Source organism: Crocodylus porosus, unplaced genomic scaffold, assembly GCF_001723895.1.
Source record: "Crocodylus porosus isolate Cpor-Errol unplaced genomic scaffold, CroPor_comp1, whole genome shotgun sequence".
NCBI classification, from domain to species: Eukaryota; Metazoa; Chordata; order Crocodylia; family Crocodylidae; genus Crocodylus; species Crocodylus porosus.
The window spans coordinates 25,222,695-25,245,637 of record NW_017728951.1 but is presented as its reverse complement, the minus strand read 5'-3'; the positions used below and the strand labels follow the sequence as shown (position 1 = coordinate 25,245,637).

The following is a 22,943-nucleotide window of genomic DNA, read 5'->3' as shown; positions in this document are numbered from 1 at the left end:
CTGCCGGGCCCGCGGCCCCCAAGCCAGGGCCAGCGCCAGCAGCCGCCGCCTCGGCCCCGCGGGCAGCGCCATCCCCGCTACCCGTCACCCACGTGCGGCGTCCGGGAGCGCGCCATGCCCGCCACCCCGGAAGCACAACAACCACGTGCCGCTTCCAGGGCAAGGGAGGGCGACTTCCGGTGGTGGGGAGCCTTTCCGGGTGAGGTGGCGGAAGTGTGGTGGGACAACCCCAGAAGCACAAGTGCCTCGTACCACTTCCGGGCCGGGCCGAGGGGAGTGCTTCCGGGTGGAGGTGGAAGTGGCGCTGCCATGACGGGTCGGGGGACGTCGAGCCGCTTCCTCGCCAGCGTCCTGCGCAACGGCCTGGGCCGCTACGTCTGCCAGCTGCAGCGCCTCAGCCTCGTCTTCAGCCCGGCCTCGCCCAGCTCGCGCGGCGCCAGGTACGCGGGACCCACGTGACCCTTCCCCCCCTTCTCTGTCCGGGGGCACGTGACCCCAGACGTCACGGGGCGCTGGTGCTAGGTGACACATGACCCTTGACCTCAAGCATGGAGGACCGCATGTGACCCCTGACCTCGTGCCCTTTGACCTTCTCCTAGCAGCATGGATGGATGTGGGGGGGGCACTTGGCCCCTGATGCCCCCCACAGGGACCCGGGTGTGTGCCCCCTGACCCCACGCCTCGTGATCTCTGCTGGGAGCCCTGAGTTCGGAGTGGGGGTGATGGGACCGGTGCTCTTTTGGCCCCTGTGCCGCCTCCGGGAGATGCAGTTGGGGCTGCCCTCAGGCCGAGCTTCGGGGGTGGGGGGCGAAGGACCCGTCGGGGGCCAGCCCAGCAGCGGGGAGGGAACTGTGTCCACCCCCCGCCCCTCAGACGAGCACACGGTGCAAACGGGGGTCAGCAGCTTCCTACCAGGGCTTGTCCCAGCTCACTGAGTAGGAGACGGGAAGTGGAGGAAGAGCCCAGCATCCACCCCGAGCTGCTGCTGGAGGGGAAATGTGATGACTTGGTCCTTCTAGACGAGTGCCCCCTGCTTGCAGGGGTGAGCTCGAGGCGTCCTGCCCGCTGCCCCTCTGGGCCCCGCGGAGCAGGGAGCTCCCTCGGCCCTTCTCGGAGCAGCGTCGGAGCCCCCCAATCCTCCCCTTCCCCCAGGGACTACGTGGAAGAAAAGGTGGTGGATTTCGCCAGAAGCAACCCGGGCATCGTGGTGTACGTGAACCCCAAGGACTGCCGAGGCCCCACCGTGGTGGCTGAGTATTGTGAGTAGGCGCCGTGCCGCTGCCACGTTCAACGGGGGGAAGAGGGAGAGGGAGAGCCCTATCGCTGCATTGCTCACATGGTCCTGAAAATAGGTGCTGCTCCCCTGAGCCCCAGATGAAAGGCTCCAGACCTAGATGCAAACCCGGCTGAGCTGGAGCTCACTTGTCATGGGCAGCGGGTTTTCCTCCCTCAAGCTCAGAGACTTGGCATCAAGGAGAAGGTGGGGGGATCAGCGCAAGCAACTGCAGAGCCAGGCAGGTCGTAGCTAGAAAAGATTGAGGTCTCCCCCAGATGTGCAGAGCTAACAGTGCCGGGGGAGTGCGATGACCCTGACTCCAGCACCTGGGACAGATCTGAGCTTGCAATACTGCAGCTGGGCAGCCAGGGGTGCTGCCAGCCCACGGAGGCTCTCCTCTGAGTGCAGCGGGGGATTGCGGGGGTGGGGGGGACAAGCAACCACCCACTGAGGGGGCTTCCAGGGAACCTGGGGCTTCGGTCTCCTGCCACATGGAGGCACTTCCCTGGCTGCGGGCAGCGAGACCAGGCCACATCTAGCAGCTCCTGGGGAGAAAGGTTACCTGCACCTGGCATGGTCCCAAGGGAGGAGGCATCCCCTGCTGCACCTAGGGTCCCCCAGCCTGCAGGGTGGGGGCCGTGCAGGGGCTGGAGCCGGACTGACAGCCAGGCACTCCTTGTTCTGGCAGTGAACGGCACCGTGCGGGAGGAGTCCATCGCCAACCGGACGGTTGAGGATATCGCCCAGCTCATCTGCAAGCTGGCCAGCCAGTCCGGGCTGGAGATCATCCGCATCCGCAAGCCTTTCCACACCAACCACCCCAGCATCCAGGGCCAGTGGCACCCCTTCACCAACAAGCCCAGCGGGCTAGGCCTGCAGACCCTGCACCGGGTGAACCAGCCAGGCTTCCCACCCCCGGAATAAACCACGCAGTACGGGGCTGGACTCCATGTATGCGTGTGTGGGAAGTGGGGTCCCATGGTCTGATCAGGAGGGTAGGGGGTGGCATCAGTCTCTGGCCTCAGTGCCTGCCAGAGGGGGAGACCTAGTCCAGCCCTTCATGCCCTGGGTGTATGTGCCACCTGCTCTCCAGCCCTTCCACCACTTTGGGTGGGAAGGGGAGAGCCTGGCCCCAGGCCACCCAGCCAGTCAGCAGCCACAGAGGACTGGCCTGCCTGGCACCTGCTGGGCTGCACCCCAGAGCCAGCTGCATATTGGGGCCAGGGAACATCTCTTGCTGAGAGAGGGGGCACGCTGGGTGCCCTAGGGTAGTGCCTGCTCTTTCCTTTCTAGCTCTCACTGTCTGTGACATCTCGTCGTCTTCCTCCCGCCTCCTCCAGAGTCTCAGGGTTTGCCCCCCACCCTACACTCCAGCGCCACAGAGGCACAGCCTAGTACCATCCCAGGGGGCTGGGCTTGGCTGGGGGCAGGCAGCCCCCACAGCCTGTCTGAGCCATTTAGGACAGGAGGTAGTGAAATACTCCAACCCCCCATAAATCCCCTGGACAGGCAGGGCCCTCAGCACTGGACAGAACACCTGGGTTTGCCCCTGTGCCCCACTAGGGAGGGGGCAGGTTTCCCTGCCTCAGGCCAGCCAGGTACCAGCAAGAAAAGCTGGGCCCAGCTAAGTCCCAAGCACCTGCCTTAGCACCTGGCATCCTTTGTTGCCCTAATTGACCCCTGGCACGAAGGGACCCAGTTCCCCTACCCACTGTGGGCACAGCCTGGCCTACCAGCTCCCCACCTCTTCCTGGGACCTAGCTGGCACTGGGCAGACTCCCAGAGGCAACAAGTTCCAGGGCTCTTCCAGTCCGTGCCCCCCCGCCTTCCCTTCCCTTCCTGCCTACGGCCAGACCGGACTGATTGCACCCGATCCCGTCCGATCTCGGAAGCTAAGCAGTCCCGGGCCCGGAACAACCTTCCCCACTGGGCTTCACAGTTCCTGCCCCAGTGCCCAGGGGGTTGGAGAGCAGCCCAGGGCAGGTAGCTGCAGCCCTGGTGACCTGGCAGAGGGGGGTGGGGGCCCCCCAGGGGCTCCTTGCCCAGCTGTCCTTCCCCCTGCATTCCCTGGAGCTGAGTGACTCCTACCCACACCTTGTGATTTCCACACACCCCCTCAGCTGGGGGTGCCCATCATGCCCCTTGGGCCCTCACCAACAGCTGCTCCCACTCAGCCCATTTTTAGCAGCCCTGAAGACAGGGGTTGCATCCAGATTGGGCTGTCCCGTTAACCACATCCCTGCCAGCCCCCAGTGTGGCCTGGAGACTTCATCTTGCCCTCGCAGGAAGAGTTGCTGGTTTGCCCTTTGCCAATGATACCACCCTGGCTTTCACTGTGGTTCCTTCATCTACAGCACCTGGCGCTCATCTCCACAGTGATGGGCAGGACCCATAGGCGCAGAAAACAAGGAGAGGCTACAAACATGGTGAGGGGAGGGAGAAGCCAGGGCACCCACCTGGTGCACAGGCAGGGGGAAGCCTTGAGAGGCAGCAGCAAGATAGTGCTTCTTGGGCATGGAGGGCTGCCAGGAGGGGCAGACATGGAATTGCCAGGTGCAGGCCTGAGCTGGGGACACAGTGATGGCCTGCTAGGAGACCCCAGCACAGACCAGACGCGAGCCAGGGACCCCTGTTGCTCTACCTGGGCTCTACGCAGGGGCTGACACAGGCCTTCACCTGAGACCCCAGCCCAGAGCCCCCAGCAGACCCCACCTGAAGTGAGAGAAGCCCTGAGCCCCCAGGGAAGGGCTGCCTGTCCCAACCCACCGCAGAGGCCTGTTAACCCTTCACACACTGGCTGGGCACGGCCTTGGCCCTGCAGCGACTCTGAGACCTCCCCAGCCCGCTCCTGGCGGCCGGGCCGAGTCAGAGCAAGTGACGCTGGCTGGTCCAGACACATCTGCATTTATTGCTGACGAGGGGACGGGGCCTGCTGGGTCCCCCGAGGATGCCTGCTGGCCCCTGCACCCGCAGACCGTGGCATGGCCCCCTCCCCTCCCACAGGCCCCCGTCCCAGGCAGGGCCCCGACAGCTCAGGGCAGGGAGCGAGCGGCACCGCGCTGGGCAGGAGGGTCCCACGCTGCAGCCCCTCGGCACCGTCCTCTCTTCGGGCTCCGTCCCCGCGCCCACCAGGGCCTCCGCACTCAGGGTCCAGGCCTTGCTGGTCCATGGAGGCGGCCGGCTCGCAACCCAGCACCAGCCTGCAGGGAGATGAGGCAGTAAGTGTCGGAGGGGGCAGTGCTTCGCTCCCTGTCCCAAATATGCCAGTACTATCCCCCCCCAGCAGGGTAATTTGTGGGGCAGAAGCCACATGGGACCTTTTCCCCACCAGGATTTGATCCCATGGCAGACTGACCCCCAAGGGCCTGGAGCACACTACCCTGGGATAAGAGCAGCCACATGGCAGCTACCCCAGAGGAACTCACTGGGGGTTTAGCCACTCCTGCCTCCCCGAGGGCACTGAATAGCAGCACTGTGCTCACCCCACTTATCTCCCCCACGCCCATGGCTCTACCCACCTCTGCTCAGCCGAGCCGCCTCCCGGCTCTCCTGCAGCTTGGCAGCCCCGGCCTGGGTCCCAGCTCCGGCCCCAGCACGGTAACCCCCTCCCCATGGGTCCTCTCCCACTGTCCACCAGCCGCCCCGGGCTTGTAGAGAGCAACTCAAGTCTCCTTGGTGTCCAGCGACCGGTCTGGGAACGCCCCGGGGGGCAGCGGGGGCCAGCGCCTGAGCCAGTAGGGGCCTGGGGGGCCCCTAGACGGAGCTCTCGTCCGGCTTCTCCACCAGCTGCGAGTGCTTGCGCTTCTCCAGGATCTTGCTGAGCTCCTCGGCGAAGGAGCTGGGGCACAGGGGCGCAGCGGTGCTGGGCTCGTCCTGCTGCCGCAGCAGCATGTAGCTGTTGCCATTCATCTTGCGCAGGACGCTGGGCAGCGCCGACAGCCCGTTGGGCGTCTCGGCGGGCGGCAGGGGCGGCGGAGGTGGCGGGGGCGCGGGTGGCGGCGCCTCGCCTGGGATGATCTGCAAGCAGCCATCGTCCCTCACCGCGTCCCGGCTCTTGGCCAGGCAGCCGGCCGACACCGTCTGCAGCTCCACCGTGGCTGCTCGTGGGTCGCCCAGCACGTACTTGCCGCGGCGGCGCTGGAGGCAAGCCACGTAGAGCAGCACAGTGCTGAGCACGAGGCAGAGCCCACCCAGCACGGTGATGGCCGCGATGTAGAGGAAGCGCGGGTCAGGCAAGGCCTGGCCGGCGGCACGGGGCACGAGGGGTGCTGAGGGCAACGGCGGGGGCAAGACCGGCGCAGGCAGCACGGCCAGGGCGTAGGCAGCCAGCAGTGAGTGCAGCCCGTTCTCCTCAGCGTAGCAGGCGTAGTCCCCACTGTGCTCGGGCAGGGTGCCCGTCACCAGCAGCCCGTCCACGCCCACACGGAAGTGGGCGCCTGGTGTGGCCACCACAGACCCGTTCACCCGCCACACGGCCCGTGCCAAGTTAGAGGGCTGGTCACAGGGCAGCAGCACGTCGTCCCCACGCAGCACCTTCCGCGTCTTCCACGCCGCCGTGGCTGCGGGGAGAGCAGTGGGGGTCAGGGTCGCCTCGTGGGATGGGAAGACCCTGGATGGGACTCGGGAGGTGCCATGGGGCGGGAAGCCCACCTGCTGCCCCAGAGCTGCTCTCTGAAGCTGGCCGAGGTCCCGGAGGCACTCAGATGCCTGGGTTCCCCGAGGTCACAACCTGCTCCGTGACCTTGGCCCAGGTGTGGGGCTGGTGGGGCACAGGGCAGGGAGCAGGCCCAGGGGGCCAGGGCAGCAGTGGGGGAAGCACGGCTGGGGTGGGCAGGGGCACCCACAGGGCAAGGGCCCGACCCCAGGACAAGCCTCACCCGGATTGGAGTCGTTCCCGCAGCCCTCGTTGCCGCGCTGCATGTCTTGCACCAGCTGCGCCCTGCGGGACACAAGGGCCTGCATCAGCCCCATGTGGCAGGCACAGGCCCCGTAGACACGCACCTGTGGGGGGGCACACACATGTACACATGCCATACACCCACACAGACACACACACACCTGTGCATGCACATGCCTGCCTGTGCACATCCAAGCAGACACACACATGCATGCACATTTGCATGCACATGTACAAACACATGTCCATACATATGCGCATGTGTGGAGACACCTGGATGCCCACACCTACATGTGCACACACGCATGCCCACACACCCGTACGCACGTGCATGCCCACACATACAAGTAAACATATGCCCACAGACATAGCTGCACACACATTACACATGCCTGTGCACATACACATGCCCACATGCTCATAGGCACATACATGCACATGCACCAAGCCACACACGAGCGACCCCAACGCACCAGCCCCAAGTAGGGGGCTGACAAACGTGCCATGCCCGCCCCCGGCCCCAACAGGAAGCCCCCCTGGGATGAGATGAGAGTTGATGCTCCAGGCCAACACTCCCCAGCCCTGGCCCCGGGACCAGGGCATCCACGGGCCTCCAGCTGGCCGCCCAAGGGGGCTGCAGGTCGGGAGCGAGGGGCACCATTCCAGGAGACCCCCCCCCCATACCCGGTACCTGTGGGGGGCACCATCCAGGTGGGCGCAGCGGGCACCGTCCCAGGCGCAGTATGGGTCCCGGGCCAGGACGCAGTCGTAGCAGGAGCTGTAGCGGGCGCAGGCAGCCAGGGGCAGCTGCACAACGCCGCCAGCCGCCCCCACGTACACGCTCCGCTGCAGGCACAGGCAGGTGCCCGTCAGCGCAGCCACCGGCCCCCAGGCCCCTGGCACCGGGGGGCTGAGAGCCCAGACTCCTGGGCTCTTTTGGGATAGGAGGGACTCCCCCCTCCTCGGACTGCTCCTGCTGCCCCTCACCTGGGCCTTGGAGATCACCAGGTTCTCCACGGGCTGCGGGTCCTTGAAGACCTGGAGCTCCTCGATGATGTGGACGCCGGAGCCCACGACCACGGCCCGGTGCAACCAGCCGTCACCTGGCGGGAGGCAAACCAGGGCTGGTCAGGGTGGGCCAGGGTCACATGGGGGGGAGCGTTTAACCCTTTGCGCCAGGCCCCGAGCCAAAGGTGGGTGCCCCCTGGCAGCCCCAGGCATCCCAGCCGCTGCCAAAGACTGAGAGCAGAATGGACCAGGGTCGCGGGGCTGGGGGCAAGGCAGCGAAACCGGGGTGGGCAGGAGCTCCATGCCTGAAGAGAGGGGCAGGGGGCTGCAGGTTGGGAGCGAGGGGCACCGGCATGTCCGAGGAGGGGCCTCGGGGTCCCCAGGGGCCGCCCCTCCGTCTCACCGGTGCCCAGGAAGAGCACGTCGTAGAGGCGCCCGTCCAGCGCGAGCACGCGGTCAGCGGCCACGTGGGTGTAGCGCGCGCCCTTCTTGAGCAGCAGCGGGGCACCGCCGGCTGGCCCCACCTCCTCCCACACCAGCGGGTGAAGCTTCACGAAGTCCAGCACCACGTTGGGCAGGTCCTGCGAGGAGTTGAAGCCGCCGCGGCGCACCCGGGCCGTGATGCACTGTGCAGACGAGGCCGGGGCCACGGGTCAGCCAGGGAGCGGCCTGCGGCCCTGAGGCCACCGCTTCCGCCGGAAGCTAACGGCCCCTACTAACAGCAGCCTGGGCCGGGCTCGGGAGCCCCCCAGACCCGCCGTGCCCACCCGCAGCCTGGCAGTCACTTACGGCGCCAGGCCGGGGCTCGGGCACCTCCCCCTCATAGCGGGCCCACTTGCGGGCGGCGTCCTGGTATTCCATGTAGGGCCCGTCGAAGGCGCGCTGCAGCGCCGAGAGGTCGTAGCGGCACACGGCCGACACCTCCATGCTGCGCCTGGAACACAGCCGCGGGTCAGGGGCCGGTTCCGCACGCCCCGGTACTGTCTACACTAGGGCTCGGGAAGCCAGGAGGCAACAGCGAGCTCCCGGCCCCCGGCTTGGGGGATGCAGATCCTGGGGGGCGGTCCTGCAGCTCCGTGCCTCTCAGTTGCCTGTAGGGCATGGAGCAGCTCCCTGCTCTAACCACTACGCTCAAGTCCTCGCTGCTGTCCCTTTAATTTAACCCCACATCGCCCCACACTCAAGGGGCTCCCCAAATCTGGGGAGAGGGGAGGCTTTCTTTAACGAGTGTGCCAGCTAACGAGCATCTCCATGGAAACGCCCTCCTCCCGGGGCCCAGGCTGGCACAGATGCCACGGCGCTATAAATACTGGTGCCCCTGCCGCGCGGCTATAGACAGAGGCGGGCTAATTAGCCGGGGAACAATTCATTCACACCAACAGGAAATGCCACTTCCTCCTTCTCCTGCCAAGGGGCTGCGGGCCAGGGATGCCCGGGCAGTGCCAGCCGCCCCAGCCGGGCCAGCGGGTCCTGCTGGTTCTGGGTCTGGCTGCCACCCCGCCACAGCATTTGCCCTCCAGGCTACAGTGAAACCCCACGTCCAGCTCCTGCCGGCCGCAGCCCCCAGCCCGCGCTCACCACTGCGGCGCCAGCGTGAAGGCGGCGTAGAAGACGGTGCTGGGCCAGGCGCTGCCGTCCAGGCTGCAGACGCTCTGCAGGAGCTCGTAGTAGGGCACGTAGCAGGCCAGCCGCGCCTTCAGGAACGTGGTCCACTTGCGCTGGAGGATCTTCTGGCCGCCCACGTCCCCCTGCGGCAGGAGAGCCGAGCCGTGAGCCCGTGCCCAGCTCAGTCCCCGGGACAGGGAGGAGGAGAGGGGGCTCACCTTGCACACCCGAGCCACCCGGGCGATGCGGGCGGCCTGGCCCTTGCTGAAGAGCGCGGCGCCCTCCTCGCCCGCCCGCTCCGTGAAGAAGAAGTAGATCTTGTCGTCGTCGCCCACGGGGCTGCGCTCGCTCTCCCGCACCAGCGCCGAGGCCACGAACTCGGCATCTGCGCCCAGCGGCGGGGGTCAGCAGCCGTGTGCAGGGCGGGGGGCAGGAGGGGAAGGGGTCTCAGCTCCCACCACCAGGCTCTGTCCCCAGCAGGGCACAGCCTGCTCCTCCATGCCTCGGTTTCCCTCAAAGGATCGATCTCAGCATACATGGGCGCCTCTGAGTGGAGCAGACCCCGTCTCCCCCGGGTGAGGCCTGAAAGGGTCTGTCTAGGCACGACCTTTGACCCGGGGTCCATAGGACCCCTGAGGGCAGCGTGTTCCTCCCGCACCCACCTGCACGGGGAGGGGGCCAGGCACGCATCAGGACCAAGGTCATATTAATCCCACCCGCTCCGTGTACAGCCCTCCCGGCTCGCGAGAGGCGAGTGGCTCTGCACCCCCCAGAAGTGGGCGCAGCGTGGCGGGGGCCGGGGAGCACTCACCGTCCAGCCAGTGCAAGGGGGACTCCTCGGTCTTGAGCGGGCGCTGGTGGAGGTTGCGGCGGACGTCGGGCAGGCTGCGAAACTCGTAGCGCGTGGCCGTGTAGAGCCCACCGTCTGCCGCCGGTGGGGGAACCGTGAGCACCCACGCACGCCCCTACCCGCACCCCCAGATCCCCCGGGCACCCGCGACCTCTCCACCTGGCATGCAGCCACGATGCCCGGGGTGTTTGCGGGCCCCCACCCAGGTGCCCAGGGCTTACCCACGATGAGGCCAGTGTAGCCGCGGGCAGGGTCGTACGGGCACTTCTCCTTGCCCTCCTCCAAGAGCCCTGGCAGCACGAACCGGTCGGCGTCCTGCAGAGGGAAGGGGGCAGAGGGAGGTTATTCGGGCCAAGACCGGGGTGCGCGCGGAGGGGGAGGTGAGCTGCCCCCATCCCAGCCGGGGACTCGGTCCCATAAGGATATACAGTAAGGGGCGTCACAGCTGGGTCAGAGCCCGGTCCATCCTGCCCAGCGCCCCGCGGCACTCACGATGGCGGCGCAGAGCGGGTGGAAGGCGTACGTGCCGCAGGCGTACAGGTGGGTGCCGTTCAGCCGCTGCAGGAACCGCACGTGGTTGAAGCACTCGGTCTGCGAGAGGGAGGCACGGGGTCACGGCAGGGGGACCCGGGCACCGCGGCCCCCATCCCCGCCGCGGCCCCTGCCCCGTGCCAAGCACCTTGTTGTTCTTGCCCTTCTTGAGGCAGTCGGCCCGCTTCTCCGGGGACGCTTCCCACTGGATCTGCGCGGACAAAGGGCAGCATGACCGAGAAGGCAGGAGCCGTCCCACCCCCGCCCTGCCGCCCCGTGAAAGCCCCTTCTCTGCCGAGACGAGCATCCACGACCAGGGCTGGGACCCCCGGGAACCAGGCAGCTGCCACCCTGCGCCCGCCGCGGCCGAGGGATCCTCACCGTGCGGTGCGAGCCGTCGCCGATGGCGCTGGCGTTGAGGGCGAAGACGGCGCCGCGGGCGCCCACGTAGAGGATGCCCCGTTCGTCCTCCAGCAGCAGCGTGGTGTAGTTGTGGGCGCCGGCGCCGAAGCGCTCGACGTGGGAGAGCTCTGCGGGGAGAGGAGCGGCAGAGTTAGGACACGCACACACATACACACATGCATGTGCAGATGCCCACACACATACATCCATGAATATACACGAACAGGCACACACATACACACACATAAGGCCATGCGCGCACCCACACACGCACATACACGTGCGTGCACACATGTGCGTAAACACGTGCACACATACGCACACCCATGCGTGCACACATTCCCATGCCCACGCACACACCCCTGCCACTCCGTAACAGTTTGTCCCGTCCATCCCCTTATATGTTGGCAACAGGGGCTCTGTGGCCTGTACCATGAACACTCCTCCCGCACCGACACAGCCTAAACCCACTTCTGGGGGGTAAGCGTCAGCCCCACCAAACCCGCCGGGGGCCGGGGAGGCAGGACTGGGCAGGACAGGCTGGAAGACCGAGGGTGACCGAGTCTGGAGAAGAGAAGGTGACGGGGGATTTGATCGCGGTCACCAGATCCCCCGGAGAGGATGGAAACGGGCTGTTCCCTGTGGCCACAGGGGACAGGACTAGGAGCAATGGCCCCCAGCTGCAGCAGGGGAAACTGAGGCTGGAGACGAGGAGGAACCTCCTGGGAACGGTAGAGAGACGGCAGCGGGAGCATCACGCGGACACGGGAGCCTTCACGTTGGCTCACGTGCCGCTGTCAGGCCGCCCCCGGGGACCAGTTCGAGGGCGAGTCGTCCCACTGGGGTTGGCCCTGGTCCAACCAGCCTGGAGGTCCAAACTGTCGGTGAATCTAGCACCACTTCTGACCAAAGCAGATGTCCTTGTCCTGGGGTCTGCCCAGGGCAAAATGTGGCGTGAGCTGACACCCAAGCAAGTCACAGAGTAATGAAGGGAGAGAGAGGACGAGCCGGGCCTGGCCTCAGCTCTGACACCGCCTGCCTCTCACCATGGACAGGTCACTTCACTCAGCCTCGGGGGTCCCTTCCCGCCCCGGGAGCAGGGGCCGGCGGAGAAACCACAGCAAGTTTTGTAAGAAATCTGCTTTCGCTCCTCCCCAGCCATGCTGCCCAAAACACCCCCCGGCCTTTCCACGTCCCGCCCGGCGAATGCACCGAAACGCCCTGCAATGAACCCGATACGGCACAAAGGTCATTTCTTGCTGCCAAAACATTTTCTAAGCGGGGTCTATTAAGCCATTTTTCCCGCTGAGAAAAAAAGCTCCCTAGCTCCGGTGAGGAAGATCAACGGCTTGTAACGCGGCTCTCCCCGGCATTGCGGCGAAGGGGGCAAACGAGGGGATGCTTTGGAGGGTCCTAATTGCTTTCCAGCTGGCTTGGCAGGGAGTTTTCCCCAACTATTAAAATCTCTCTGTGGATGCGGGAGTTGTTCACACCCCTGTCCTTCTGCCAAGGAAAAGGAGCTCCCTGGGGTGGGCTGCAGGGAGGGGACCCCTCGTGAACCCCATCCGAGCAAGGCGTGATGGCCGGGACCACCTGTAGCAGGGTGCACAGCCCCTCGGAGGGCCAAGACTGGGCCCTTGCCTGCCTCCCCCCCACATACGTGCTCCCCTTCTTGCCAACAGACCCGTGTTTTCCCCCCTCCCTCCACGGCTCGCAGCCAGGGAGATAATGGGCCCCTGGGGCGACGGCAGTGGCTTCTTGGCACAAGGACCCTCCTTCCCAGAGAAAAAAAGACCACCGCAGAGGCCACGGCGTGGGAACGGCAGCTGGGCCGGGGCCAGCGGGCGTCCGCGGAAAGCAGCCGGCCAACAAAGAGCCCGGGGGACAAAGGGGGAAGCTGCCCGAGGGGCCCCGCCAGGCTTTGCCGGGGCAGGAGGAGCCCGTCCGGTCTGGGGCGAGGGGCCGGGGGCTGCCTGCGAGGGGCCGGACAGGAGACCTGCCGGACAGGACACGAGATAGCACCACGGGGTCGACAGCCGGCCAGCTGCGTGGGCATCCCGGGGCCCCAGATGCAGGGAGAGCAGAGGACAGCTGGAAGCCAAGGGGCACCGGACAGGTGCCTGCGATGCCTGCAGCATCTCCCCCGCCTCCGGCCTCCCTCCTCGAGAGGGACCGTGTCCCCGGCGGCCCCCAGCGCTGCCCCACGGGCTCCGATCCCACGTCCCAGCCAGATCCCACCCGCTCGCTGCATCCTGGACGCGGTCCCGGGACCGGCCCCTGGAACAAATGTGCTGGCACGGGGGCCTGGGAGCTGGGGGGGGCCAGCCCACCCCCCTCCAGCTGGGGACTGCTCCCCTCCTCTCGAGACGACGCTGGCAGCCACGTCCCGGGCCTCAGCGCTTTGTCCCCAGAGCAGAGCTGGTTTTGCAACCCCGGGGGGCGGGAGCACGGGTGCACAAGGGAGGTGGCAAGCAAGGCTGGGGGGGGGGTTAGCCCCAATACTGCTCGGCCTCCGCCGGCTCACTCCGGGAGCCTCTCCCCGGTCTCCCGGACGGATCTGGAAGGAGAGACCACGAACGAGCAGATGCTGGAGCGATGGGGTTACGGGTCCGGGGGCACTGCCAACGCAGGGCACGTGTCCATGCTACCAGCTGGATCCCGCTGGCCTCAGGGACCGCGGGGGCAGCGGGGTGAGGCCAGCTCCATGGCTAGCCATGCCCGGGCGCCAAGCCCAGCCCGGGGCTGACGGGCAGCCCAAGGCAGCATCAGCTGCCGGAGACCCGAGCCCGCAGGATTAACTCTGGTTAGAAGACGCCCGAGCTTTTTGACCGGGGCAAGGGGTCTCAGGGTGCGAGGGAGGCAGAGGCTGCAGGGGGAAATGATGCCCCGATTGGAAACCCCTGGCTGTGGCAATGCCAGCCCCCGTCTTTACAGCATCCTGCAAGGATCAGCTCCTCCGGGCAGAGCTCAGCCACGCTGCCGGCCGCCTTCCCCCGGAGCCAGCGAGGGACGGGGAAGACTGAGACCCCCCCCCCGCGATCCAGCGCTGCCACCCTGGGCTGATCCCCGAGCCACCAGCCAGCCCTGCCCCCACGCACACGGATGCTTTTAAGGGATGCCCAAGGCTTTCCGAGAGGGCGTCGAACCCTCCTGCCCTGCCCCATCCAAACCCGCCCAGACAAACCCAGCAGCTAAACTCTTTGTAAGATGACCGTCAACCCTGACACAGCCGCCGGCATCGCACCCGACCCTGCCGCGGGGAAAGCCGGGGCCTTCAGCTGCCACCGTCTCGCTCCTAGAAAAGCTCGATCATAAATGCTCCAGAGACCCAGGCGCTGCGGGCTCTGTGGCCACCACCGCCCCGTGCCGGGGAGACCGGCTACACGCGTGCCAGGACGCTCCCCGATGAGTTTATCTCCGAGACAATCGCGAGACCTTCGTTACCTTTGTAGGTGACGGTCAGCCTCGGCGTGGCATCCAAGTCCGGGACAGAGCGCCGAGAGGGGTAGCCCACGGCCACGGCCACGGCAGCAGACAGGGCCAGCAGGAGATGGGCTACGTGTCTTCTCATCCTCCTCGGGGGACCACGATGGCAGCCTCGCGGATGCAAAGCCAGTGTCCGAGCAGACGGGGACGGTCCCGCTGGCTCCTCGGGGTCTCACGGCGCCCCGCAATCGCGGCCCTGCAATGCAGAACAGAAGGGAAACTGAGGCAGCGTGGCAATGCTGCACGACACGCAGAGCCGGGACGGCACCAAGAAGCGCGGCCTGCTCCCCACACCGGCCCCTGCCCCTGCCCCTGCCCCGCTCCTTCCCCCCGCTCCCAAGCACCGCTTAGTTGCAAAAGCAGAGATGACAGGAAGCTGCAGCAGGAATCGGGCTCCCGCAACCCCCGGAAACCTGCTCTTCTCATCAGGCCCCGGGCAGGGGCAGGGGCAGGGGCAGGGGGCGAGGCTCTGCATCCCTCTCGCACGCCACTCTCCGCGGCTCCTCTCGACACCCTCCAGTGCAAGCAGCCCACGGTCAGAGCCCCAAAGGAAGACATTAATGTCACTTCCTCCTGGGAGTAGTTACATCACTTCCTTCCTCCTGGAAGCTATTGCATCACTTCCTTCCCCCTGGAGGAAGGAAGTGATGCGATAGCTCCCAGGAGGAAGTGATGTTAATGTTTTCCTGGAAGAAGGAAGTGACGGAATGCATCTCCAAAGGAAACGATGTATTAACTGCCAGGAAGAAGGAAGTGATGCAATTGCTTCCAGAAGGAAGGTAGTGACATAGTAGCTCCCAGGAGGAAGTGATGCCATAGCTTCCAAGAGGAAGGAAGTGATGTCATAGTTCCCAGGAGAATGTGATGTGATAGTCGGGTACAGCAGCCCACCCTCCCCCCCCCGAGCGGCCGAGCTGCAGGGGTCACCGGGCATCCCCGAGCCTCCAGCAGGGGACCTGCTGGGATCTGCCCCTGATCCTGCTCCCCCTCCCAGGCATCGCCCCTGCTCCCAGGATGCAGGGGGGCCGCGGCCGCCGCCATCCTGCTGCCGCCGGGGGGTCGTGGGCGCTGCAGAGAGCCCAGAACAGGCCGTGCCCCCGCTGCAGAGGAAGGCAAACCCCCCCAAGTCCACACCAGTCTGAACAGGGGAGAAGTCCCTTCCTGCCCCAGTGCACCGTGGGGCTGAACCTGAGCGCAGGGGCAAGACTCCCCAGCCACGACCCTGTGGGGTGGGTGCTGGCAGGAGCATTGGCGCAGCCCAGCCCCAGCCCCAGCACCTCTGGGAGAGGCTTAAAACCCCCCAAGCGCTTGGTGACCCACAGCTGGAAGCCGGGACAGGGACTCACGACGGGCTGCTCCGTGCCAGGAAACCCAAGGAATTTGCTGAGCGGGGAACACCATCGCAGCAGCCACGAGCAGCCACCGCACCGCTGCCACCCACCCACCAGCCTTCCTCCGGCGAGGACCAGCTGCCTCTGCCCACGCGCCAGTTGGTGCCAGCTCTCTGGCACGGCCCACCATGCTGGCAGGCCCCACAGGCTGCCGGCGGGCTCCAGGGACCACCCGGCACCCCGTGCACGGGGGTGGATGTTTGCAAACTGGAGCCCGCGTGCTCGAACCGTGCAAACATTGATGCAACCGTGGGGCCGACTCTCCCGGGTCGGGGGGGCAATGCCACACTGGAGCCGAATAGGCAGAGCCAGGCGCGCAGGGTGCAGCGGCGGTGTGGGGAGGAGAAGGGAACAAGGCCCAAGCCAAAGCCATGCTCCCTCGCGACCCGGGGTGGGAACGCGGGGCCCGTCCGCCATGCTGGCTGCTCTCAAAGCTTTCTAGTGCAATGTGAACGTTGCACGTGCAGCTCCCTGGCATGCTGGGCAAAGGCGGCGGGAGACGGGCCACGGGGCCAGCTACAGAGAGGTAGACGCGGGTTTCCAGCAAGCACATCCGACCGGACCTCCGCCAGCTGCCCGGAGACAGCGTTCCCCTGCCTGAGGCCTGGCAGGGAGGAGACGAGGTCTCTGCAAAATCCGGGCTACAACTTTTCCGTCCTTCCTTTGCTTGGGGCCGCTTTCTCTCCCACGGTGCGGAGAAAGGAGGACGTGGTCCCACGGGAAGAGTTGATCGCAGTCTCCTGCCGGAGCTGCTGGAGGGGGAGGAAGGAGGGAGCGAGCCAGCGGCGCTCCAAAGCCGGGAACAAAAGGGCTCTTCTGGCCGTGGCTTTTCACCTAAAAAGGAAGGGAAGGAAGAGGAGCGCGGGTGGCCACGCTCGGCTGGCCCGAGGCTGAGCAAGACGCAGGGAGCTCGGGACGTCAGCGCTGTCCGCTCCGGGGGGAGAGCCCAACCGAGCGTTGGCAGCGTTATCAGGCCGAGAAATCGGTAGAAGCCAAGGGTGAGGGAGGCAGGCCGCGCACACACACATACACATGCACACACATAGGCACACGCACATACCCATGCATGTGTCTATATATACACACACGCACACACACACACACCCCTATATACATGCACCACACACACATAAATATGCACACGCACGCAAACATATGCGCACATATATATGCACATGCACACGTGCACACGCATACAAACACATGTGCATGCACACATATACATGCACACATACAAATACGTGCACACACACATGCATATGAACAAATATACACACGCGCACACACATATACATACACACGCACACACACACGCACATGTATATAAGTATATACATATGCAGACATGCAAACACATACATATGTGCACGCACACAAATGCACAACAGAGGCACATGCACATGTCCAGCCCAAGGCGAATCCCTGATGCGGGGACACAACCTAACCCTGAGGAACCTCAGCCTGCCAAGTAGGTCAGACCCTGGCTCCCCATCAGGCCCTTCTGCCATTTGCTCTGCAATGCTTCCTTCCACCCCACCAGCTTCCCTCCCTACTGCTCTTGGGCAGGGGTCTCAGGGGCCAGGCACTGAAGCTCCTTGCAGCTGCTCTAGCAAACCACCCGGACGCCAGTGAATCCAAGTCAAAGCCTTGGAAGAGCGGAGGAAGAGACACGCAGATGACAGGTTAATAAGTAGGGTTTCTGGGGGGGGGGTGACACTCAGCAGAGACCTCCAGAGAGCACCCGCTGCCCCTTGAACATATCCAAGGAGCTGCCTAGTAAAACTCTACCTTGAAATGCTCACGGAGGAATGAGCAGAAGGCAACTCCCCAGTCGCTTGTGGATGGAGATTCCAGCCAGGGCTGGGGCGTGCAGGAAAGAAAAGAGGTGGGGGGCCAAAAAATGCAGCCAGAACTTCAGCAAAAGCTAAAATCCAGGGCCAGTGTCCACAGGGAGAGGAAAACCGGGGCGGAAAATGGAGCATGTGGAGAATCGCTTTTCTGGCTGCCGGGCTCCAAAAGCAGCGCCAGATGTTTTCCATTTCCCTACCTCGTCCAACAGCCCCTCGTGAGATGGATGCCCCCTTGCAGGAGACAGCATCCGTTTCCACGGCGGCTCTGTCTGGCACAGTCTCCCCGTCCCCCCCCCCCCGCCATTAACATGCTGCTCCCGATAACGGGAGCGTCGCATCTTTGCAGCGGTCACGGGCGCGGAGATGGGGGGGAGGGGGGGGGTCTCACGATGAAAGGAGCTGCTGGAAGCAGCTGGGAAGCCGGGGGCTTCAAGAGAGGGTCGAGGACGCCGGGAAAGCAAGGCCTAATGAAGAGCAGAAGGCACGCGGATGCGCCAGGCCACGTGCCTGCTGTCCCTGGCGTTCTCCCGCTGCCCTTGAACTCCTCTTTCACAAGCTGTCACGGGCACGATTGCCGCCATCTCCAGCAAGTCCTGCTCCCTGGGTCTGGCTCAAAATCAGCAACACGCCGGCAGTCCGCTCTGTATCCGGCTGAGCTGGCCAGATCTCCTACCCCACGGACGGAGGCTGCAATGGAGATCATGAGCTGATGGGGCCAGGGGAAGCCCGTTCCCAGCCTCCCACGAGGATCAGCTTATGCCTCTGATGTGAACGTTTAGCAAGCCAGGAGAAAGGAAACCTGAACCGCTGGCCGCAACAAGGGTTGGGCAACTGGAAAATCCTGGTTAACTCGCTGACCGGCAGGGACTGGTCACTGGCTGCCAGGGTGACACCACCAGTTTCCAGTGCCGCTTGCTGGTCGGAGGCTTCCCAAAGGGGCTGATCCATACCGCAGCCGTATTGATTTCCAGTGCTCTGAAGAGCTTGCTGGTTTGCTACCATCTTTTCTCTACATACAACACGCATGTTTTCCCCCCAGAATAAGGCCACACTAGGCAGGGAAGCTGATTTTCTGCACAGGATAGAAGCACCCTTGCTTTGATTCCTGCCCCACAATACAGTAGCTGTGGCATTGCTATCCAGGCAGCCAAGGGAGTCAATTGACTTAATGGCCCATTGTTCTTCGCTCCAAAGGGGTTAACAATCATCTTTCCTTTTAACCATCTTGATGTTCCACTAAAGAAGAGAAGAGTACCTTTCTCGGGGCAATTTTGCTGCCTGCTAGCTGCTCCTGGTCTCTCGTGTTTCACAGCCCTGGAGACTCTTTAGCTCTTTTCAGAACCATAGATCTACCCATGCAGGCCAGTCCTCAGCAGCACCTAGCGTTTCAGCATTAGTTAAGCAGGAAAGGGAGGGTGAATGAGCTGAGCTGAAGATGCGGCCATAACTCTGGGAAAGTCTTTTTTTTTCTTCCTATGCCTCCCCAGACACAGGATCACATCCCAGCCTCACTACCTCGAAACAGCAGCCTCTTAGCAGGTGAACTTAGCCCCTAGCACCGTGCTAGCTCACTCACAGTACCCACTCCCCGACCCACCAGGCCATGTCCCCCAACCCCTCTCCATTGCTCAAGCTGGCACTGAAATGCCAAGGCCAAATCCTGACATTTCTCTTCGGTTATCCCTGCAACCTACAGCTGCTGCTTCTGTCCCCAAAGGCAGGATGAGCTGCATGAGAGACCAGTGCTTTTAAGCCCCGGCCAGGACAGGATGCAGGGGGGGTGCTGTTGGCAGCGCACAGCAAAGCCAAGATAAATCATAGGGAAAGACAGCATCCCAGGATGGAGCACCAAGCAAGCAGATGCTGCGGCAAGCCTTTAAAGGGCCCCTTGTTCCTTGGCCAAGACCATCAAGGATGCACCAAGCATAGGAGCAGCACAGGAACCACCCGTGGCCTTGATCCCAGTGCCAGCCAGCACAGGCCAGACCACGCAGGACGTGGAAAGAGCGCCTCATGACTGGGTTTGTTCCCGGGACGAAAATCTACCCAGGGACAGCGTCGCATGGTGGAGTTTGAGCCCAGCTCCGGGGACAGTGTTGCATGGCTGGGCCACGGCTTTGCTGCTTGCATCAGCGGCAGGGGGTGTCCTGGGTGTTTGGAGGCCGAGAGCCAGGACTCGGCAAGCTCTGGGTGATGGTGCAGAGGCAGGACAGGGAAACCACAGGAGACACAGCCGCTCGGAGAGACACGGCTGTCCATCCGGCAGCGGTCCTGGACAGCCGGTCGCATCCATGCCACCTCCAGAGGGCACGGCCTGGGGGGCACCAGCACAGGCCTGACCCTGCCCTTCTCAATCACCTGCCCAAATAGCTCGCTGATGGCTCAGATCCACTGCTGGAGCCTGGATGAAGTGCCACGTGTTAACACGGCTTCTGGCTACATGCATGTAGCTGAGAGGCAGGAGATGCCTCCCCTGGGAGACGCACGCAGCCGAAGGGGCTGGGTACATGCACCAGGTGCCCGCGGCACTCGCTCTGTTCCTTTCGAGGTGCCCATAACCCAGCCAACCCCACCTGCCCCGGCAGCTCCGGCGCCGGTAACGAGCCATTTTACAAGGCTCAGTCTGCCAAGGGACGCCTCCCGCACCCTGGCCTGCTTCCCCCTCTCGGCAAGAGCTTCAGTATCTTGTGCATCGTCCGTGTGCCCGCCGGTCTCCTTGCAGGCCACAAAGTTGGGCTATCGAGCAAGCGAAGAGCATCTTAACACCAAGAAATAAAATCCGTGCTGTCCGCAGCGTGGCGTTTCCAACCAGTGCTCCCACATGCGAGGAAGGGAGGTATTAAGAGGCCATTATCCACTCCATACATCTCACGTCTTTTTATGACCGGCTTTTGCTTTTAAGCATCCCATTTAGGCTCTAATGAAGCCTCATCTCCCTTAAGCTGTTCAGCGCCAAGCCCGTCGCAGCCCGATCCACGCCAGCCAGAGCTGCCTGCTCGTTTGGAAGGGACTAATGAGAACAAAGAGATGGTCCAGTGCCTCTGAATAGAAAGCCGCTTGATAAAGCCCCCGGTGCAGGTTTGTTTGCTTAGGATCTTGCATATACAAACCGAAATGCCTGGGCCCTCTGGAAAGCTGTTCAAACATGCTTACGGGCTGCAGACAGTTCCCGCAAGAGCAAATATTTCATCAGACATAGAGAGGGGGGGACAAAAAAAAACCCCAAGAGGAAATGAGTGGGGATGCTGGGCCGGGACAGGGAAGAGCTGGAGGGATGGGTTTTTGAGTGACGCTCAAAGGAAGGATGGTTTTGCAACCTCTTCTTGGGATAACTTCCCAAGCAGCAGGATCCTAGAGAAGCCGGGCTGGAAGGGACTAGTCCAACCCCCTGCCCGAGGCAGGATCAGCCGCGTGCAAGCCAGCCCAGATGCATCCATCATGTAAACTCTTTGTAAAACTAACGTCAACCCTGACACAACACCAGATGTCACACCCGGCCCTGCCCCAGGGAAAGCCGGCGGGGGCTGCAGCCGCCAGCATCCTACTTCTATACAAGGTTGTTAGCGTACGCTCCCGGGATCCCAGGCAGAGGTCGGGCCCCTGCTGCAAAAGAAGGCAAAAAACCCTCGGTCCTGACCAGGGAGGAAGATGTCTTCCTGATCCCCAGTACAGCACTGGTCCGACTCCGAGCGCAGGGGCAAGACCCTGCAGGGTTGGTGCCCAGCCCCGTCACATCTCCAGCGCCTCTGGGGCAGGATTAACGCCCCCTGACACCCACTGCAGAGCATGGGCATCGCTGCACCTAAATCATCCCCCACCAGTGCCTGTGCACCCTTTCCCTTAACACCCCCACCCCGTCCCTGGCGTCTCTCCCGGCTTTAGCAGTGAAGCAGCTTTTCCCGTGATCTGACCCAACCTTGCTTGGCCGCAACATCAAGCCACAGCTCCGCGTCCCATTCTCTGCAGCAAGAGAGAAAAGGTGTTTCCCCTCTTCTCGAGGGCAGCCCTTCAGGTAGGTGCCGACTGCTCTCAAGTCCCCTCTTCAGCGCCTTTTCCGCAAGCCGAACGTGCCCCGCTCCTCCAGCCTCTCCCCGCCTGACTTGCCGTCCAAGCCCTTGAACATTTTTGTCACTTGCAAACATCTGGCATTTTGCAGGTTGGCTTCCTAGCGGCAGAGGAACGACATTATTCTCATGGGCGCGCGCTAGTCCTGGAACAGAGGTGGTCGCAACAGCAATACAAGGACACCGCTCCAATACTAATGTCCTGTTATTCCCCAGGGAGCAGCATTGTCTGGAGTGAATTCACGAGGCGCCAGAGACCAAGGCGAAGAACAACTCCCCCACCGGCTCACACCGTAACCTCTGACGAGCCCCAAGCCAAAACCCGTGCCAGCTCTGCCCAACGTGCCTCGACAGGAAGGATTTGGGATGCTTACGTGATGGTGTCACCTGTCGACAAAGCCACTAAATGGTTCTGGTCACACTTCTCTTCCTAGCCATGGACTCAGTGGTGGGGGAAAGAGAGAGGCTTGTCCACGGGGGCAGCAATGAGAGCACGGAGAAATCACTGGATCCTAGAGCCACCTAGTCCAACCCCTGCCCCGTCCAAACCATCCCAGACAAATCCACTGAGCAAAACTACAGACACCCCTGACCCTGCCACGGGGAAAGCCGGGGAGAACAAAGGTTGCCTGCACTGTACACATCCAGCGGATAACAACGACTAAAACCCCATGGAGTCAATCCAGCTCCGAGCCTGTGCTCTCGCTGCTGCAACCATGTTCAAGTCGCGCAAAGGCATCTGCTGGGGGCAGCGAGATAACGAAATTGCTGCCCCCGTGGAGAGGAGGAGAAAGCAGGCTGCAGTATTCCCCCCAAATCCCTCCAGCCTGCATCGACACGCCACGGAGAGGCACGTGATGCTCCCGGGCGTGGATGCGGGTCAAGGAGAGAAATGCACGGAGAAAGAGAATCGGGGGGAACGGCTCGGCAGCCATGGGAAGCCTCCTCAAATCGGTGCGCGCTAGTCGCCGTGTCAGCCGCCGCCTCTCTCCAGAAGTCACTAGTGAGAGCAGACAGCCTGCAGCAAGGCTTCAAGGCGCTGAAGAGCATTAAAAAATAATAGCAGTGGTCACAGTGAGAGCAACCGGGCCATGGACAACGCTGATGGCTGGCCAGGGAGCCCGGAGGTGATGGGCCCTGCTACACCTTCAAATTCAAGTTGGGTAGAAACCCACTCCAGAGTTGTTACACATTTCCAAGCACTCACTTTACAGCCGGCTGCCTCTTTTTATAGCCGTTTTTATCACATAATAATTACTTTGCACATGTGGCCTGTCTACATTTATTGCGCAATTCATCAGTTCAGTGTGTGATCGTTACTTTGCATGCATGGCCCATCCACATTTACTGCACGATTCACCAGCTCATTGTGGGATAATTACTTTGCATGTACAGCCCATCCACATTTATTGCGCAATTCATCAATTTAGCGTGTGATCATTACTTTGCAAGCGTGGCCTGTCTACATTTATTGCGCAATTCACCGGTTAATGGCATCATATATGTAACGTGTAGTAGGGACCTATGAGAAGGTCACTCTCCAAGCCATGGGCTTGCCCAAACTGGCTCAGCCCCAGGGTCCC

At 63.4% G+C, this 22,943-nt stretch overlaps 2 protein-coding genes and 1 long non-coding RNA gene across 5 annotated transcripts; 2 read left to right on the top strand and 1 right to left on the bottom strand.

The window, feature by feature from the left end:
- The first annotated feature begins 268 nt into the window (after positions 1 to 268).
- MRPL43 (mitochondrial ribosomal protein L43) lies at positions 269 to 2,229 on the top strand. Its single transcript, XM_019556041.1, has 3 exons — positions 269 to 440; positions 1,153 to 1,259; positions 1,965 to 2,229. Exons 1-3 carry the CDS (start codon positions 310 to 312, stop codon positions 2,198 to 2,200), a joined length of 474 nt encoding a protein of 157 aa, XP_019411586.1. The 5' UTR covers positions 269 to 309; the 3' UTR covers positions 2,201 to 2,229.
- A 1,935-nt stretch (positions 2,230 to 4,164) lies between these two features.
- On the bottom strand, positions 4,165 to 14,242 carry SEMA4G (semaphorin 4G). 3 transcript variants are annotated; one of them, XR_002104857.1, is made up of 15 exons: positions 14,014 to 14,242; positions 10,549 to 10,697; positions 10,316 to 10,378; positions 10,129 to 10,227; positions 9,858 to 9,951; positions 9,598 to 9,711; positions 9,005 to 9,171; positions 8,760 to 8,929; positions 7,971 to 8,115; positions 7,585 to 7,807; positions 7,161 to 7,276; positions 6,865 to 7,019; positions 6,154 to 6,215; positions 4,795 to 5,835; positions 4,165 to 4,476 (listed from the first exon to the last, which is right to left on the bottom strand). XR_002104857.1 is itself a non-coding variant. In XM_019556038.1 (14 exons), the coding sequence occupies exons 1-14, from the start codon at positions 14,138 to 14,140 to the stop codon at positions 5,030 to 5,032; spliced, it is 2,490 nt and encodes an 829-aa protein (XP_019411583.1). In that variant the 5' UTR covers positions 14,141 to 14,242; the 3' UTR covers positions 4,165 to 5,029. The 3 variants fall into 3 exon arrangements, 2 of the variants coding, with proteins under 2 accessions (XP_019411583.1, XP_019411584.1); XM_019556038.1 differs by having other exon boundaries at positions 4,165 to 5,835; XM_019556039.1 differs by having other exon boundaries at positions 4,165 to 5,835; positions 7,585 to 7,762.
- A 7,245-nt stretch (positions 14,243 to 21,487) lies between these two features.
- On the top strand, positions 21,488 to 22,268 carry LOC109324140. The gene is made up of 3 exons (XR_002104858.1): positions 21,488 to 21,742; positions 21,978 to 21,984; positions 22,113 to 22,268. It is a non-coding gene; the product is annotated as an uncharacterized LOC109324140 (long non-coding RNA).
- The last annotated feature ends 675 nt before the right edge of the window (positions 22,269 to 22,943 follow it).

Excerpts from the sequence above, each read along its gene's own strand:
- MRPL43 (XM_019556041.1), top strand. The coding sequence starts at position 310 with ATGACGGGTCGGGGGACGTCGAGCCGCTTCCTCGCCAGCGTCCTGCGC. Across the intron at positions 441-1,152 it reads CCCAGCTCGCGCGGCGCCAG|GGACTACGTGGAAGAAAAGG; the intron begins GTACGCGGGACC and ends CCCTTCCCCCAG. Across the intron at positions 1,260-1,964 it reads CACCGTGGTGGCTGAGTATT|TGAACGGCACCGTGCGGGAG; the intron begins GTGAGTAGGCGC and ends TTGTTCTGGCAG.
- SEMA4G (XM_019556038.1), bottom strand. The coding sequence starts at position 14,140 with ATGAGAAGACACGTAGCCCATCTCCTGCTGGCCCTGTCTGCTGCCGTG. Across the intron at positions 9,172-9,597 it reads CCCCTTGCACTGGCTGGACG|ATGCCGAGTTCGTGGCCTCG; the intron begins GTGAGTGCTCCC and ends CGCTGGGCGCAG. Across the intron at positions 7,808-7,970 it reads CCGAGCCCCGGCCTGGCGCC|TGCATCACGGCCCGGGTGCG; the intron begins GTAAGTGACTGC and ends TCGTCTGCACAG.